Genomic DNA, 19,326 nt, shown 5'->3' on the forward strand with positions numbered 1-19,326 from the left:
ATTCCCAGGTGATTCTAATGTGCAGCCGAGGTTGAGAACCACTGCTCTAGATCCATCTATATTGTTGCAAATGGAAGGTTTCATTCTTTTTTATTGCTGTGTAATATTTCATTGTATGTCGGTAGGTGTGTATACCACATCTTCTTTATCCACTCATCTATCAATGGACAGCTAGGTTACTTCTATACCTTGGCTATGGTAAACACAGCGGTGATAAACATAAGGGTGCATGTATCTTTTCCAACTAGTGTTTTCATTTTCTTTGGATGAATACCCAGAGGTGCTGGGTCATATGGTATATTACCTATTTTCATTTTGAGGAGTCTCCCTACTTTTTTTTCCCACAGGGACTGTAGCAGTTTGCAGTCCCACCAACAGTGCACACGGGTTCCCTCTCCCCCACATCCTTGCCAGCACATGTTATTTGTTGACTTTTTGATAGCAGCCATTCTGCCAGGTGTGACGTAGTATCTCACTGTGGTTTTGATTTGCATTTCCCTGATGATTAGTGATGGTGAGCATCTTTTCATGTCTGTTGGCCATCTGAATGTCTTCTTTGGATAAATGTCTTTCATGTCCTCTTGACTATTTTTTGATTGGATTTTTTAAAAAATTCAGTTGTATGAGTTTCTTATATATGTTGGATACCAATCCCTTAGCAGATATATCATTTGCAAATGTATTCTCCAGTTCAGTGGGTTGTCTTTTGTTTTGTTGAAGGCTTCCTTTGCTGTGTAGAAGCCTTCTAGTTTGATGAAGTCCCATGTGTTTATTTTTTGCTTTTGTTTCCCTTGCCCGAGGGGATGTACCCAAAAAGATATTCCTCAGACTGATGTCAAAGTCTACTTCTCAGGTTGTCTTCTAGGAATTTTATGGTTTCAGGCCTTACATTTAAGCCTCTAATGCATTTTGAGTTTATTTTTGTATACGGTGTAAGAGAGTGGTCCAGTTTTCCCAATGCCACTTAACAATATTGAGTCTTCAAACCCATGAACAAGGTACATGGCTCTGTTTATTTTGGTCTTTATTTTTACTCAGCAATGTTTTATATTTTTCAGTCTTTCACATGTTTGTCAGATTCATCCCTAGGTAGTTCATATTTTTTGATACTATATTAATGGTCTTATTATCTTTGTAAGTTTTTTTTATCCTTACCTGAGGATATGTTTTTTATTAATTTTAGAGAGGGAGGAATGGAGAGAGAAACATTGATCAGTTGCCTCCCGTATGCATCCTGACTGGGGATTGAACACACAACCCAGGTATGTGCCCCGACTGGGAATTGAACCTGAAACCTTTTGTTGTATGGGCAATGCTCCAACCAACTGAGCCACTCGACCAGGGTTTTAATGGTATTATTATTATTTTTTTTTTTTAAATTAAATCTTTATTGTTCAGAGTGAGCCACTCGACCAGGGTTTTAATGGTATTATTTTTTAATTTTATAATTTCAATTTTTTTGTTATTAACATACAGATACGATTGATTTTTTTATGTTGACCTTGTATCATGTGGGTGGGGCTTTAAGATGCCTTCAGCCTTTGGAACTTGCCCTGATACCATCATCTGGATACACAAAGATCTGGATTGAAAGACACGGAAAGGAAAGAGCCCAACTGGAAAATAACAAATGGCTGTATGTTAAGCCACTACATTTTCGGATGGTTTGTTATACAGCAATAGCTAACTGATACAAGAGTTTAGGTGGAGTCACAGTAAACAAAATAGAGTTTAGAAATTCTCATAAAAACAAAATTACAAACAGAAACAGCCAATAAGAAGTCACGATACAAGTTGGGCATTTAGCTAGAATCAAAGAAGCAAGGCGGGTTCAATGAGGCAGGCAGGCAGAGGACTAAGCCGCAGTTACCTGTAAGGGGATTCACTGCACTGAAGCTAACGGGGCCTTGGCCTGGGTGCAGTTAGAGCACTCTGGCAGGTTTTAATTCAGAGCAGCTTGAGCCTTCTTGGACTTAAAAGGCCAGGGAGTGTTCATCAGAGCTAATTCCTCTTTGTCAGAGGTTCTGGTCCACTGGGGATGATCTCAGTGTGAGGATAACGTTAGGGCCGCATGTAGAGATGGATGTCTCCTAGGGGTTCGGGATTCTTATCTGAATATAGGCTTCCCCACTCAGGACCTTCCGGGGCTTCTGCTTCAGTTTTCTTCTACCAGGACATTCTGCTGCAACTCTCAAGTGGTTCTTTGTCAGTTGTTACTTTTTCTACACGTAGGAGTCGCGGACTCTTCTTGCCCTGGGCTGGACATGGGGACTTCACCATCTGGGACTGCAGCCCTGAAGGGTCCAGAGGCTGGCATTGCGGCTGCTCCCCCGCGGGCAGGGAGGTTCTCCTCTCAGGCCACAGTGCTAGGGGTCCCGCGGGCGCCGCCGCCTCTCTCCCTTCCAGGTCCTGCTGCTTGGGTGTCTTGGCTCTTTCGTCCCCCACCACGCCCCTGCCACTCAAGGCCCACTATCACTTGTGATGAGAACGTTTAAGATCTATTCTCTACATAGTATTGTTAATTAGAGCCACCATGATATACATTACACCCCCAGGACTAATTATTTTATAACTGGGAGTTTGTAAGTTTGTACCTTTTGACTCTCTTCACTCATTTTGCCCACTCCTCACCCCCCTCCCCAAACCCCACCTCTGGAAACTGCCTATCTGTTCTCTGTGTCTATGAGTTCATGTGTGTTTTTTTAAATTGTTTTTAGATTCCACAAATAAGTGAGCTCATATAATATTTGTTTTTCTCTGTGTGACTTATTTCACTTAGCATAATACCCTCCAGGTCCATCCATGCTGTCTCAAATGGTAGGATTTCATTCTTTTTTATAGCCAAGTAATATTCCATTGCATGTATGTACTACTTCTTTTTTAATCCATTCATCTACACTAATAAAAGAGAAACATGTAAATTGGTGTCACTCTGCCACACCCACCAGCCAATCAGGATGAGTATGCAAATTAACCCAACAAAGATGGTGGTTAATTTGCATATGCAGGTGTGGAGCGAAGACTGAAGACGACTGAAGACTGAAGAGGCTTGGCTTCTCTGCTGCAGCCAGAGCGGAGAAGTCAAGCCTCGATGCCACAGCCAGACCAAAGGCCTGGGTCCCAGGTGCCGGAGGAAAACCGGTGCTGGCAGCCAGGGGAAGGCAGGCCTATTGCATGAATCTTTGTGCAACGTGCCTCTAGTCTATTAATAAACACCTAGGCTGCTTCCATATCTTGGCTACTATAAGTAATACTGCATTAAACATAGGGGTGCATAGATCTGTTTGGATTTCCCTGGATAAATACCCAGAAGTGGAATTGCTGGGTCATAAGGTAGTTGCACTTCTAATTTCTTGAGGAACCTCCACACTGTTTCCTCCAGTGGCTGCATCCATGTACATCCCCATTAGCAGTGCAGGAGGGTCTTTTTCCTCCACAGCCAGCACAGGTGGTTTGCTGATTTGTTGATGACAGCAGTTCTGAGGGGTGTGAGGAGATACCTCGTTGTGGTTTTGATTTGCATTTCCCTGGTGGTCAGGGATGGTGAGCACATTTTCATGTGTCTGTTGGCCATGTGGATGTCTTCCTTGGAAAAATGTCTATTCAGGTCCTCTGCCCAGTTTTAACTGGGCTGTTTCTTTTGAATTTTTAAAAACAATGTACATGTATGTATTACTTTCATAATATTATTAGAAATTAGTACAAATATGAAGAAGTAATGGGTTAGCCCTATAGAAGACTGAATTGACACCATACAGGGGAAGGGGGAGAAAGGATATATGTTTTCAACTTTTGACGAATGGTCAAGTTATTCTTCAATGAAGCTGTACTAACTCACTACTACCAACAATATGTGAGCAGCACGAGTGGGTTTTAAGACTTGTAGCTTGAGAAATTTGGGGCTAATCACTTAAATAACACACGCCCATCATAAACTGTTCGTTTCTAAAGTCAGCCCAGCAATGGCATTTAAAATGGTAAGGTAGCATTTGACTGCATCTAAAAGAAAATCTAACCACAGCAGATTGTAAAGTACGGGCTTGTTTTCCTCCCAGACAGAGGAGGCAGACTGAAGGCACGCAAGGCAGGGCAGCGAGGTAGGAGGTGGTGAGATCGGGGCTAACATTGCCCACCCCTGACCTCTCAGCGCAAGCAGCCTCTCCAGACCTCCCTGCCTGGGTCAGATCCCTCATCAAACTCTCTCGACCTACCTTGTGTCTCTTTGCACAATTCTCGGTTTCTCTGTTGTCTCCCTAAACATTCTTAATCTGGTTTTGCTCATTTTTGTGTCCTCAGCATCGAGCACAATGCCCAACATAAGGGCTGTGGCTCCGTATAGACTTCATCAACACATGCAGGAAGGCAATGCATGACTGACTGAATGATGAGTGAACGAATGAATGAATGAATGATCAAGCTAAACAAAAACCGCAATTCTCCTGCCCAGGAAGCAGTTTTCTCCAGGGGTGGGGGTGGTATGGGGAGGCAGGGACAGGCAGTGATGTCACAAAAGGTGTCTGGGACAGAAGGTTCTGGGAGGGCGGCAGGGAGGGAAACTGCCCACCTTCCTGCCTCTCGTCACCACCACATCCTGGCTGGACCCAGAAGGTGACGAGGGCTGGGAAGACGCCGCGCATGTAAGGTTTCCAGGGGGAGCAACCTGTTTGTCACTTTTGTGGAAGAAGAAAACACCTGAGTGTCCAGATGGCTCAGCATCCAATGCCTTGCTGTGATGGCCTGACCCACACCTCGTGAAGAATGGCAGGTGCCAGTGGTATGGGAGACGGGCACGTGGGCGTCCTTTGGGATTCAGCGTCTGACTGTCGTGCAGCAGCATATTTCACTAGGATGTGGTCTCACCACAGTCACACGTTTTGGCTTTGAGCCAAAGATACTGACCCTCAGCATCTTAAAATTTTTATTTTTTTATTTTAGAGAGAGGAAGGGAGAGAGAGAAGGAGAAAGAGAGAGAGAGAGAGAGAGAGAGAGAGAGAGAGAGAGAAACAGTGATTGTGATTGGTTGTCTCCAGTGTGCATTCCAACTGGGGATTGAACCTGCAATCTAGGTATGTGCTTTGACGAGGAGTCAAACCCGGTGCAAACTTTTTGGTGCACGGGATGACGCTCCAATCAACTGAGCCACTGGGCCAGGGTGTGATGAAGACTTTTTAACAACTCGTACAGAATTAGTATATGAACACAGCTCAAGTCTATATAGAAAATGGGGAGTTCTTTGCTAATAAATTATTTTTTCTTTTTACATTTTATCTTTAGTAATACCTGAAAACCCAGCCAATTAGCTACAGAAGATTTTTAAATGGCCCATTTTAAGACGTATAGTGTACTTTTTCCACATGCAGTAGAGTCCAAGACAGTTCTGTGAGGTTTGACAAATCCATAGAGTCGTGTAACCACCGACACAGTCAGACATGGTACATTTCCATCCCCCCCAAATGCCCTCATGTTTCCCCTTGGTAGTCAACCCCTCTTCCGGCCACAGCCCCTGGCAACCTCGGGCTGTTCTCTGTCACTTTAGTTTCGCCTTTTCCAGAAAGTGACATAAATGAAATCATAAAGCGTGTGGATCTGTCTTCTCCCCCTCAGTGTGATGCCTGGGAGACCCACTCCAATGGCCGTATCAATAGTTCACGCCTCTGTGTTGCTGCGTCCATCGCAGGGAGGCGGAGGGCAGCTGGTTTCCCTCAGGAGACCAAAATGTTTCCTTACTCACAAGATCACATAGAGACCTGACCCCTATATTCCAGCCTTTAGGAGACTTCTGGAAACTCACAGACCGAATGCCCTCTGGACTTCACAGCTGCTCTCTGATCCCACACGCGTGCCACTCTCCTCTCCTCCTAGGCCCAGAGCAGCCATGACTGACGACCCCGGTCCCAGGCAGACACGGCCGGCGGGTGGGAGTGGGCTGGGCCCTGCAGCACCTTTGCTCGTCCTTCTAAGGTCCCGGCTCTGTCCTTGCAGCTCCGTGAAGAATGGTCTCTGCGGACCCGAAAGTGCCGACACCCCAACCACTTAAGAAGAGAAGGCGCGGGACCTAGAAGCAGACATGACGAAAACAAAAGGCACGTGTGGGAGGAGGAAGGGGCACCGACCTGGCCAGGCTTTTCCTAGGGAGCCTGGTGGGGGGAGTCAGGACACGCCATTCTGTCTGCGCCCGGACCCGGGGGGTGGGGTGGGGGTGGGGTGGGGTTCTCTGCCACTAACGAGGAGTACAGGCTTGTGATTTCAGAGCCTCGCTTGTTTTGTTTGTATCACGGCAGCATCGACAAGCACCTCCCTATTAGGAGGTGAGTCCGTGTGGGAGGAAGCATATATATGTATTTGTATATATATGGCAGAGATGTGATTATATGTAATAATAAAAGCATAATATGCTAATTAGACTGGATGGCCGAACAGGGGAACGACCGTCCAGACAACTGTCCAGATGACCTTCCGGACGAACTTCTGGATGAAGCCGGGGCTGCAAGGGCCAAGGCAGCTGCCACAGCTGCGAGGGCTGCCCCCCTTGCACGAATTTCATGCATCAGGCCTCTAGTTATATATAATACAGATGTAATAATATACATAGTGCAGATATAATTGTGTATATACATATAGTGCAGATGTAATGTATATGGGCACAGATGTAATATATAGTATAGATTTAGTGTATATATTGCAGATGTAATATTATATATAGTACAGATATAATACAAAAATGGCAAAAGTAGGTTTACAGTTGTTCATATGCTTATGGTTATTATAATAGCTTTATTCAAAAGAATGTCACAGTGGCACAGTGCACTTAGGTACAATCTCGTTAAGTGTTCATATTGCTGGCCTCCATTATTTACACATTCTTGCAGTCTACTTGCTTAACTCAAGCACACTTTGGCATAGAGTTCTTGACTGCCATAAAAAAACCCACTTTTGCCCACCACTGTATATGTAGTGAAGATGTAATATTATATATAATGCAGATATAATATATATAGTGCAGATGTAACATTATATAGTGCAGATGCAGTGATATATATAGGGCAGATGTAATATAAAGTGCATATGTAATAATATAGTGCAGATGTAGTAATATAGAGTGCAAATGTAATATATGTTGCACAGAAGTAATACATGTAGTGTGGATGTAATATTATATATATACTAGAGGCCCAGTGCACAAAATTCGTGCATGAGGGAGGGGGTTACCCTCAGCCTGACCTGCACCCTCTCGAAAACCATGGCTGCTGGCTCCTAACTGCTAGCCTGCCTGCCTGATCGCTCCTAACCACTCTGCCTGCTTGCCTGATCGCCCCTAACCACTCACCTGCCTGCCTGATCGCCCCTAACCGCTCACCTGCCTGCCTGATCACCCCTAACCACTCGCCTGCCTGCCTGATTGTCCCTAACTGCCTCTGCCTAGGCCCCTGCAGCCACAGCAAGCCAGAAGGATGTCCAGAACGACGTCCGGAAGGTCGTTCGGCTGTCCGGTCTAATTAGCACATTATGCTTTTATTGTTATAGATAGTGCAGATGTAGTAATAATGATTTGTTATTATGTTGCAACCATTTTACCGCCCGAACCGCTCAGGGAGCACCATGTGATGATAAAGCACCTTCCTGCTTTCACTCACAGCTGCCCTCTCCACGTGGATAACGTTTGGGCGAGACGATAACTTTCAGTCGTTCTCAAAACGAATCATCTTCAGAATCTCATTGTGGTCCCTGTATTATCCCGGGGACTGTCAAAGCAAAGCACCCAGATGGCGTGGCTGAAACCACAGGAACATACTGCCCCCCGGTGCTAGAGGCCAGAAGTCCGAAACCAAGTCCTGGAGGCCGTGACCAAGAATCTCCTCCATGCTGTCCGTGGCTGCCCGAGGCTGCCCGTGTTCCTTGGCCTGCACCCTCGTCACTCCAGTCTCTGCCTCTGTCTTCATGTGGCTTTCTACTCTGTGCATGTCTATGTCCTCTCCTCTTCTTAAAAGGACACCAGCCATTGGGCTTAGGGCCCTCCCTCAGTCCAGGATGGTCTCATCTTGAGATCCTCCACTGATTTCACCTGCAAAGACCCTATTTCCAAACAAGGTCACATTCTGAAATTCTGTACATGAACTTGGAGGGAACACTTTTCAGCCCACTACAGTCATTAAAATATCCCCACCCTATCCAGGTGACACCCCCTACATTTTTGTCCAATTTAAAGCTTCTCCCCACCCCCAGGTTTCATTCTGGCCACTGGAACGGCGGGGGCAAGGGAGGCTGATGAGCTGACTTCCATTTCCCAGGTGATAGTCTCCTCACTGCCCCCCGCACCCCCCTCCCCCGGGCTCCACTGGGTGATTTTGTTGTAAGCTGGTGAGACTCCCACTGCTGCTTCTCCTTGAGGGAGGGGTGCTGGCGGGGGCTCTATGAACTAGCCTTCTTTTGATGTTGGTTGTTATGGGTTGAATTGTGTTCCCCTGCTATGGTCTGAATGTTTGTTTCCCCCCATTAATACGTTGAAACCTATGCCCCCCCAATGTGATGGTCTTAGGAGTGTGTGTGAGGGGGGCCTTTGAGAGGTGTTTAGGTCATGAGGGTGGAGCCCTTCTGAATGGGATTAGCGCTCTAATAACAGAGGCCCCAGGAGCTCCCTCGCCCCTTCCACTCTGTGAGGACGTCACGGGGAGACAGCATCTCTGAACCAGAGGCCGGGACTCCGGGTCTGTTGGCGATTTGATCTTGGACTTCTCAGCCTCCGCACTGTGAGAAAGACCTACCTGCTGTTCCTAAATGATCCAGCTTATGGTATTTGTTATAGCAGCCGAAATGGGCTAAGACATCCCCCCAAATTCAGCTACCCAGTACTCCAGAATGTGACGTAATCTGCAAGTAGGGTCATTGCAGATAGGATGGGTTTTCATCCAATATGGCTGGTGTCCTTATAAAAGGGGAATCTGGGCACAGGCTCACACACAGGGAGAACACCGTGTGAAGATAAAGGCAGAAACCAGGTGATGCTTCCATAAGCCAAGGAACTCCAAAGATTGCCAACAAGTCACCAGAGGGTCGGCCTCGGGAGAAACCACCTGGCCAACACCTTGATCTGGGACTTTTCGTCTCCAGAACTGCCAGAGAGTAAATTTCTGTGGTTTCAGCCACCCAGTCTACAGCACAGACATACCTCATTTTATACTGCATTTTTTTTTTACAAATCAAAGCAAACCTATCAGCACCATTTTCCAAACAAACTTAGATGAGGGTTAGCATTTTTGGGGGGGAATAAAGTATTTTTAATATTTTAAAAATCTTCAATGGAGGATATTTTTCCCATTGAATTTTTTAGAGCGAGTGAAGAGGATGAGGGGAAGCGTGGAGAAACATTGATGTGAGAGAGACACATCTATTGGTTGTCTCCCTCATGTGCCCCAACTGGTCCGGGAATTGAGCCTACAACTGAGCCACATGCCCTTGATTGGGAATTGAACCTGCGACCCTTCGGTCTGAGGGCTGACACACTAACCAGTGAGCCACGCTGGCCAGGGCAGGAATAAAGTATTTTAAATTAAGGTATGTGCATTGTTGTTGTTTTTTTAGAAACAAAGCCACCTAGTCCTGGACTGTGGACCACTCGTCCAGATGGAGAAGTCGTTTTGAGGATGTCAAAACATGGGCCAGGCCATGAGCCCCCCGTAACCATCCCAGAATATTTTCGGGAGTCAGTCAACCGATTTGGGACTTATTCAGCCCTCGCATCAAAGAACTGTGGAAAATGGGAAGTACTGACTTACAACCACTACTTCGAGGCTTGTCGGAAGGCTGCGAAAGCCTTGCTCAAGGTGAATGAATCCCTTCCTTCCTTCCTTCCTTCCTTCCTTCCTTCCTTCCTTCCTTCCTTCCTTCCTTCCTCCCTTCCTTCCATATTACTTATTCAATCATTCATTGAGAATAGGCTTCCTTCCTTCCTTCCTTCCTTCCTTCCTTCCTCCCTTCCTTCCATATTACTTATTCAATCATTCATTGAGAATAGGAAATACATATACATACATATGGTACAAAATGCACAAGGCACCACAAGATATGAAGGGTAACTGGTGAAAATTTCCCCTCCAATTCTTTTTCCTTTAAATATATTTTTATTGATTTCAGAGATGAAGGGAGAGAGATAGAAACATCAATGATGAGAAAAAATCAGTGATCAGCTGCCTCCTGCATGCCACATACTGGAGGGCCTGAAACTCGCACAATGTACCCTGACCAGGAATCGAACCGTGACTTCCTGGTTCATAGTCAATGCTCAACCACTGAGGCACACTGGCCAGGCCTTCCAGTTCTTGACCCCTTCCATATGCAGGCAGCCACCATTACCACATTCTTTTCAACAACAGTATTGACTTAACCATCCTCCTACCGGTGGGCATTTAAGTTGTTTCCAGCCGTTTGCTACCATATATGGTGCCACAGTGAACTTCTTTTGTACAATGAAATCTTATTCAGAGGTGCCTCTGTATGCCCACTCAAATGTATGAAAGAATCTGCTTGTCTATATTCTTGCCAACATCATATCAAAAATGTTCATCTTGGCCAGTTTAATAGGCATGTGAGACAGAACTCTAAGACAACCCTGAGATTCCAGCCTCTGGTATATTCATGCTTTTAGTCTCATATTCTTGAGCGTGGGCAGGACTTGTGACAATGAAGGATTTTCCCTCCTGTGGTGGCAAAGGTGAAGATATTTAGCAGATGTCATTAAGGTCTCTAATCAGTTGCCTTTGAGTTCATCAAAAGGACAAATGCTCAGGGTGGGCCTGACCTAATCAGGTGACGCACTAAAAGAGAGATTCTCCTGCCGGCCTTGAGGAAGCAAACTGCCATGTAGTGGACAGGGCCATGGGGCAGTGGATGGCAGACAGCCTCTAGGAGTTGAGATCTACCCCCAACTGAGAGTTACCAAGAAAACAGGGCCTCATTCATTCAACCACAAGGCAATAAATTCTGTGATCTATGAGTGCAGGAGAAGATTTCATGCTTCAGAGGAGGCCACAGCCCCACTGAGGCCTTCATTGCAGCACTGGGAGATCCTAAGCAGAGGACCCAGTTAGACTTCCCCAGCCTCCTGACCTGTGGGAACTGAGATAATAAATGTGTGCTGTGTTTGTGGTAATGTGTTATGCAGCAGTTGACAATCCTATATAATAAAAGCCTAATATGCAAATTGACCAAATGGCAGAACAACCGGTCGCTATGACACACTGACCACCAGGGGGCAGATCTTCAATGTAGGAGCTGCCCCCTAGTGGTCAGTGCACTCCCACAGTGGGAGCACCACTCAGCTGACCAACGGGTGCCACACACGGGCTCACGAGTCTCTCCCGCAGACACTCCCCCTGTGAGCCCCTCCCCCATCCAGACTGGGACCAGGATCAGGACAGGATCGGAATCAGAGACTGCAGCAGAGCGGCAGTGAGCCTACTTAAGCAGCGGTGGCAGGCACAGCGGGTCTGGGATAAGCTGGAGTGGCCCGGCACCCAGCCTGGGCTCGGGCTCCTCCCCGGCCATCTGCTGCGGCCCGATCACCACAGACCATGACGAGGGACCCCACTGGTGCACGAATCCATGCACCAGGCCTCTAGTGAACATATAAAAACCAGCAAACAGAAAAGGAGACAGTGAATACATTAGGTGTCTCCCGTCGTAGAAGGGTATCTGCTAGTGGTTTTGATATACAGGAAATTGGGTCACATTTTGACCTACATCCCAATTCTTCTCTCCCCTCCCCGATGCTCATGTGTCTTCATTGAGAGACTGTGATATGTCACAATTAAGAACCCTGTGCTTGGGCCGGCTTTTGTCTTGGCTGCCCGCCCAGGGCCATAGTGACGTGGTTAGTTACCCTCTCCCCAAAGTCGATCCTTGTTAGCTATGCTCTTAGTTGTGGAGCTCAAGGACCCTCTCCTCTCCTACCTTCAGGACCCAATCGGAAATATGTCAGTTTATGTGCACATGAGTAGAGGCAGCTTCCAGGAGGACAGCCTTTTGTCACCAAGAGAAACACCTGGCCCTGTGTTCTGAGCACCAGCGGGTGCTTTCCAAATGCCCGTTTCCCGAAGAGCAGGGTAACCGCCAGCCTGGCCTCGTAGGACTAAAGGGCCAACAAAGTTGGAGCTGCCCCAAACCAAAGGGGTGACTTCAAGTCCAGGTTTCCAGCTCATCCTCAGCCACATCCAGACCAAGGCTACATCTTTAAAAGTGCAACTTAGCACCACTCTAGGATATCACTCTCTGAGTACTTTTGTTATGAAAAATGAAAATAAATTCACACCCATTAGAGTGTCTATTGTTTTTAAAAAGAACAGAAAATAGCAGGTGGTGTGAGGAAGTGGAGAAATTGGAACTGTCATGCATTGCTGGTGGGAATGTAGAATGGAGCAGCCACTGTGGAAAACAGTATGGCAATTCATAACAAAATTAAACACGGAAATACCATATGACCCAGCAATTCCACTTCTGGGTATGTACTCAAAAGAATTCAAAGCAAAGACTCAAACACATATGTGCACACTCACACAGTAGCGTCATTCACAATGGCCAAAAAGGGGAAGCAGCCCAAGTGTCTGTCAACAGATGATGGATAAACACAATGTGGTCCATTACACAATGGAATATTATTCAGCCTTAAAGGGGAAGGAAAATTATATATATATATTGATTTCAGAGAGGAAGGGAGAGATAGAAACATCCATGACGAGAGAGAATCATTGATTGGCTGCCTCCTGCACAACCCCTACTGGGGATCGAGCCCACAACCCTGGCATGTGCCCTGGACCGGAACCGAACCCAGGACCCTTCAGGCCGCAGGCCATCGCTCTAGCCGTTGAGCCAAACGGGCTAGGGCAGGAAGGAAATTCTGACATCTGCTACAACATGGATGAACCTTGAGGACATTATGCTCAGTGAAATAAGCCAGTCACAGAAGGACAAATACTATGTGATTCCACTTATATGAGGTCCCTAGAGGAGTCAAGTCCATAGAGACAGGAAGTAGATGGTAGGAGCCCGGGACTGGGGTAGGGGCATGGGGAGTTAGTATGTAATGGGCACAGAGTTCTAGTTTGGGAAGATGAAAACATTCTGGAGAGGGATGGTGGGGGTGGTCATACAACATGAGTGTCCTTAGTGCTACTGAGCTGTACACTTAAAATTGGCCCAAATGGTATATTCGTGCTGTAAATAGTTTACCACAACAAAAGTAAAACCCATAAAATAAACCAATGCGGTATTAACCCGAGGGAGGCCACGCAGGTTCCCAATCGTCAAAAAAGCCTCACACCCAGATTTTAGCCTCAGCACTGGCTTATCCCCAGGCAGTGAGCACATCCCACCAGAAGCAAAACCATTCCATGTTTCCATTTCCTGTTTCTGTTTGTTTTTACCTCCCCAGCTGGGCTTGGAGCGGTTCCATGGAGTCGGCATCCTGGGGTTTAACTCCGTTGAGTGGGTTATTGCTTCCGTTGGTACCATCCTAGCAGGGTAAGACCATGTGTTGTTCATTGTTAATGTTGATGAGCCGCTACTCAGGGCCTCCCCGAGATGTGAACAGGGAGTTGAGCCTCCGCCCCAGGTGGGCAGGCGAGACAGACACACAAACCAATGACCTGACAAATGATTAGTATCTCGAATATAGAAGGACTCGTATCTCGAATACAGAAGGTACTTCTAGAACTCAGTAGTAAAAAGACAAAAAGATTTTAGGTGAACAAAAGACTTGAACAAGAGATGTTACAAAGCGAAGCAGGTGATAAGTAGTTCAGAGATGTTTGATGTCGTCAGCCGTCAGGGAGATGCCAATGAGGATGGTTAAAAGCAAGAACATCCTGGCCATGAACCGAAGTGTCTCGGGTTCGATTCCCAGTCAAGGTCACGTACCTGGGTTGCAGTAAACACGGAAATACCATATGACCCAGCAATTCCACTTCTGGGTATGTACTCAAAAGAATTCAAAGCAAAGACTCAAACACATGTGTGCACACTCACAGCAGCGTCATTCACTATGGCCAAAAAGGGGAAGCAAGCCAAGTGTCTGTCAACAGATGACGGATAAACACAATGTGGTCCATCACACAATGGAATATTATTCAGCCTTAAAGGGGAAGGAAAATTATATATATATATATTGATTTCAGAGAGGAAGGGAGAGATAGAAACATCCATGACGAGAGAGAATCATTGATTGGCTGCCTCCTGCACAACCCCTACTGGGGATCGAGCCCACAACCCTGGCATGTGCCCTGGACCGGAACCGAACCCAGGACCCTTCAGGCCGCAGGCCATCGCTCTAGCCGTTGAGCCAAACGGGCTAGGGCAGGAAGGAAATTCTGACATCTGCTACAACATGGATGAACCTTGAGGACATTGTGCTCAGTGAAATAAGCCAGTCACAGAAGGACAAATACTATGCGATTCCACTCATAGGAGGTCCCTAGAGGAGTCAAGTCCATAGAGACAGGAAGTAGATGGTAGGAGCCCGGGACTGGGGTAGGGGCATGGGGAGTTAGTATGTAATGGGCACAGAGTTCTAGTTTGGGAAGATGAAAACATTCTGGAGAGGGATGGTGGGGGTGGTCATACAACATGAGTGTCCTTAGTGCTACTGAGCTGTACACTTAAAATTGGCCCAAATGGTATATTCGTGCTGTAAATAGTTTACCACAACAAAAGTAAAACCCATAAAATAAACCAATGCGGTATTAACCCGAGGGAGGCCACGCAGGTTCCCAATCGTCAAAAAAGCCTCACACCCAGATTTTAGCCTCAACGCTGGCTTATCCCCAGGCAGTGAGCACATCCCGCCAGAAGCAAAACCATTCCATGTTTCCATTTCCTGTTTCTGTTTGTTTTTACCTCCCCAGCTGGGCTTGGAGCGGTTCCATGGAGTCGGCATCCTGGGGTTTAACTCCGTTGAGTGGGTTATTGCTTCCGTTGGTACCATCCTAGCAGGGTAAGACCATGCGTTGTTCATTGTTAATGTTGATGAGCCGCTACTCAGGGCCTCCCCGAGATGTGAACAGGGAGTTCAGCCTCAGCCCCAGGTGGGCAGGCGAGACAGACACAAAAACCAATTACCTGACAAATGATTAGTACAGGGGTCCTCAAACTTTTTAAACAGGGGGCCAGTTCACTGTCCCTCAGACCGTTGGCGGGCCGGACTATAGTTTAAAAAAAAAACTATGAACAAATTCCTATGCACACTGCACATATCTTATTTTGAAGAAAAAAAAACAAAACGGGAACGACTCGTATCCGAATACAGAAGGTACTTCTAGAACTCAGTAGTAAAAAGACAAAAAGATTTTAGGTGAACAAAAGACTTGAACAAGAGATGTTACAAAGCGAAGCAGGTGATAAGTAGTTCAGAGATGTTTGATGTCGTCAGCCGTCAGGGAGATGCCAATGAGGATGGTTAAAAGCAAGAACATCCTGGCCATGAACCGAAGTGTCTCGGGTTCGATTCCCAGTCAAGGTCACGTACCTGGGTTGCAGATCTGATCCCCAGGCCTGTCAGGGTGCATGCGAGAGGCAACCGATCAATGTGTCTCTCTCTCATCAATGTTTCTCTGTCTCTCCCTCTCCCTTCACTCTCTCTCTAAAAATCAATGGAAAAAATATCCTCGGGTGAGGATTAAAATAAATATCAGCAGTGAAACAGCAGCACCCAGATAACAAGTTTCACTCACGTGCAGCCAGTGTAATTTAAGAGTGTGCCAGGCAGAATGGTAGCAAGATACATGATCGACCTGGAAGCCAAGGCTAGAAGATGCTAATCCCAACTCAACAAATGAATCATTGTATGACCTTGGGAAAATGAGTTAGCTTGGTTTCTCTGCCTAAAAAGACCAGTAGTGATAGGCAGATACTTCTAGACTATATCTTTAAAATATGAGAGAGAAAGGAAGAGGAAGGAGAAGAAGAGAAAACAGACATGGGGAAGGTTGCAAGATTGAAAAGATGCTGAATGACTGTTCTGGGCTATACTAAAAACAATACATGTCCTTCAGGAGGCATAGAGCCTCAGAATCAAAATATATTAATGTAAGCAAATCAGGTTTATTTGTTTAGCACTTATGACAAATGCTTTGTTAGATATGGATTTGGAATAACCATCCCTTCTCTCAGGTTTATGCAATAGAGAACATCCTAACAGTCCAATTAATCCAACAAATAGGTATTAGGCCCTGCCTCTGTGCCAGGCACTGAGAATGTGATGGTCAACAAGACAGACATAGTTCCTGTTTCATTAACAAGACAGACAAAACTGTTATTCTCTGGAGCACCTTAAGATCTTGCTTCCTATACTGTTGTGAGTTTGGCTCAAGTAAATTCTTATGAAAATTCTCTACAGGTTTGAACATTCTTACTTGGACAACAAAGTGAAGAAATGAGCTATAGGATATCATATATCATAGAGATATCAGAGAGAAGAATGTTCCAGAAGGGGGAACAACAACTGCAAAGACCCTGAGACAAGACTCATTTGGCACCTGTGCAGGAATAGCAAGGAGGTTCTAGGGTAGGATCCGGTGGGACACCCTCCCCCACCCCAGGTTCACACGCACATGACAGGCATGTGTGTTTTCTTTTCCCAGGGGCCTCTGTGTTGGTATTTATGCCACCAATTCTGCAGATGCTTGTCAATACGTCATTGCTCAAGCCAAAGTGAATGTCCTGATGGTTGAAAATGACCTACAGCTGCAGAAAATCCTTTCGGTAAACCTCTACCCAGCCCTCCCTGCCAGTCACCCGAGGGGAACCTCAGAGGTCTGACCAGGTGTCTTTGTGCTTCCAGGTAGATGCTAATGATCAGGTGGGGTGGTAAGGTTTGCTGCACACACAGGTTCACTTTAAAAATATATATATTTTTATTGATTTCAGAGGAGAAGGGAAAGAGAGAGAGAGAGATAGAAACATCCACGAAGAGAGAGAATCACTGATTGGCTGCCTCCTGCACATCCCCTACCAGGATCGAGCCCACAACCTGGGCACGTGCTCTGACCGGGAATCAAACCGTGACCTCCTGGTTCATAGGTCGGTGCTCAACCGCTGAGCCACACAGGCCGGACAGTCCTCCACCACTTTAGCATAACTGGCAAAACTGCTTTTGCAGGTGGGGTGAGGATGAGGGTGGATTGGGGGAGTTAATTTCCAATTCGCAGTAACTTAATTTCCTACTCAGCCTCCATTTAAAAAAACGCGTATATGCATAATTTGATGTACAGTCCACTGCTATTCTTCTTTTAGAAGCGTGATTATGTTGAGCCTTGTCACGTTCATTCCTTATAACTATCTGCATTTCTGCAATGCTTTTGTCTTTCTCTTCTATTTCTTTCCTGAATCCTACCACCTCCTATTTCTCTTCTCTCCGGCCCTCTCCTCCCTCGTATGTTTGCTCTGTGTTCTTCCTTCCCAGCTGCATTTGCTTCCTTGCGTTTTAAATTTTACACTGGAATGTTGGTGTTGGGTGGTAATTTTCCTTTGCTTTGTGGCGACTTGGTGAAATTTGGCTCCTCTTTTAGTTTCTCTTTTTCTCCTTGCAGTATCTTTGTATGAAGATAGACACTGACTGTGGAAACCTCCTATTCCTATTCCAATGAACTGCCGTTTCCTGAGCCAGCTTCTGGCAGGAAGACCCTAAGGGGAGGGGAGTTAGGGGAAGGGTGAGCCCATGTGACCAGATCAATGGCTCGGCCGAGGGGCCACTGGGACTGTGTTTTAGTATTTCATCACTTGTGAGTTGCACATTTCCCCATTTTTAACAGGCGTGGAGCTGAGATGTGTCTCGCCATCGATGGCATCCTCTTGGATTATCATTGGCCATGTGTTTTGTTTTCCGCCCTCCCTGCCAGTCACCCGAGGGGAACCTCAGAGGTCTGACCAGGTGTCTTTGTGCTTCCAGGTAGATGCTAATGATCAGGTGGGGTGGTAAGGTTTGCTGCACACACAGGTTCACTTTAAAAATATATATATTTTTATTGATTTCAGAGGAGAAGGGAAAGAGAGAGAGAGAGATAGAAACATCCACGAAGAGAGAGAATCACTGATTGGCTGCCTCCTGCACATCCCCTACCAGGATCGAGCCCACAACCTGGGCACGTGCTCTGACCGGGAATCAAACCGTGACCTCCTGGTTCATAGGTTGGTGCTCAACCGCTGAGTCACACAGGCCGGACAGTCCTCCGCCACTTTAGCATAACTGGCAAAGCTGCTTTTGCAGGTGGGGTGAAGATGAGGGTGGATTGGGGGAGTTAATTTCCAATTTGCAGTAACTTAATTTCCTACTCAGCCTTCATTAAAAAAAAACACGCGTATATGCATAATTTGATGTACAGTCCACTGCTATTCTTCTTTTAGAAGCGTGATTATGTTGAGCCTTGTCACGTTCATTCCTTATAACTGTCTGCATTTCTGCAATGCATTTGTCTTTCTCTTCTATTTCTTTCCTGAATCCTACCACCTCCTGTTTCTCTTCTCTCCGGCCCTCTCCTCCCTTGTATGTTTGCTCTTTGTTCTTCCTTCCCAGCTGCATTTGCTTCCTTGCGTTTTAAATTTTACACTGGAATGTTGGTGTTGGGTGGTAATTTTCCTTTGCTTTGTGGCGACTTGGTGAAATTTGGCTCCTCTTTTAGTTTCTCTTTTTCTCCTTGCAGTATCTTTGTATGAAGATAGACACTGACTGTGGAAACCTCCTATTCCTATTCCAATGAACTGCCGTTTCCTGAGCCAGCTTCTGGCAGGAAGACCCTAAGGGGAGGGGAGTTAGGGGAAGGGTGAGCCCATGTGACCAGATCAATGGCTCGGCCGAGGGGCCACTGGGACTGTGTTTTAGTATTTCATCACTTGTGAGTTGCACATTTCCCCATTTTTAACAGGCGTGGAGCTGAGATGTGTCCTGCCATCGATGGCATCCTCTTGGATTATCATTGGCCATGTGTTTTGTTTTCCCACGTTTTAATACCTCTGAAACCAGGGCACATTTCCTGACTCGGTGAAATCCTAGCCGGACTCAGTGAACTAGAACACGTGCCAGCAGGCCTCCTTTGAGCCGAATTCCTAACCTGGTTCAGAAGGACAGGCCTCTGCCTCCAGCCTTGAGTCTTGTGTGTGTGTGTGTTTTTTAATATATACGTTTTTATTAATTTCAGAGAGAAAGGGAGAGGGAGAGAGAGTTAGATGAAAGAGAATCATCGATTGGCTGCCTCCTGCACGCCCCCTTCTGGGGGTCAAGTCCCCAACCTGGGCATGTGCCCTTGACTGGAATTGAACCCGGGACCCTTCAGTCCGCAGGCCGAC

The 19,326-nt window shown here is 46.3% G+C and overlaps 1 protein-coding gene across 1 annotated transcript in view; it reads left to right on the forward strand.

Annotated features, from left to right (window-relative positions):
- ACSBG2 (acyl-CoA synthetase bubblegum family member 2) overlaps positions 1-19,326 on the forward strand; it is a 51,253-nt gene that overhangs the window by 2,911 nt on the left and 29,016 nt on the right. The window contains 4 exon segments of the mRNA XM_005884399.2: positions 5,983-6,087; positions 9,596-9,821; positions 13,424-13,512; positions 16,626-16,746. Of these exon segments, the coding sequence (XP_005884461.2) occupies positions 5,983-6,087; positions 9,596-9,821; positions 13,424-13,512; positions 16,626-16,746 (541 nt within the window).

Source organism: Myotis brandtii, unplaced genomic scaffold (assembly GCF_000412655.1).
Source record: "Myotis brandtii unplaced genomic scaffold, ASM41265v1 scaffold827, whole genome shotgun sequence".
Classification (NCBI taxonomy): Eukaryota; Metazoa; Chordata; class Mammalia; order Chiroptera; family Vespertilionidae; genus Myotis; species Myotis brandtii.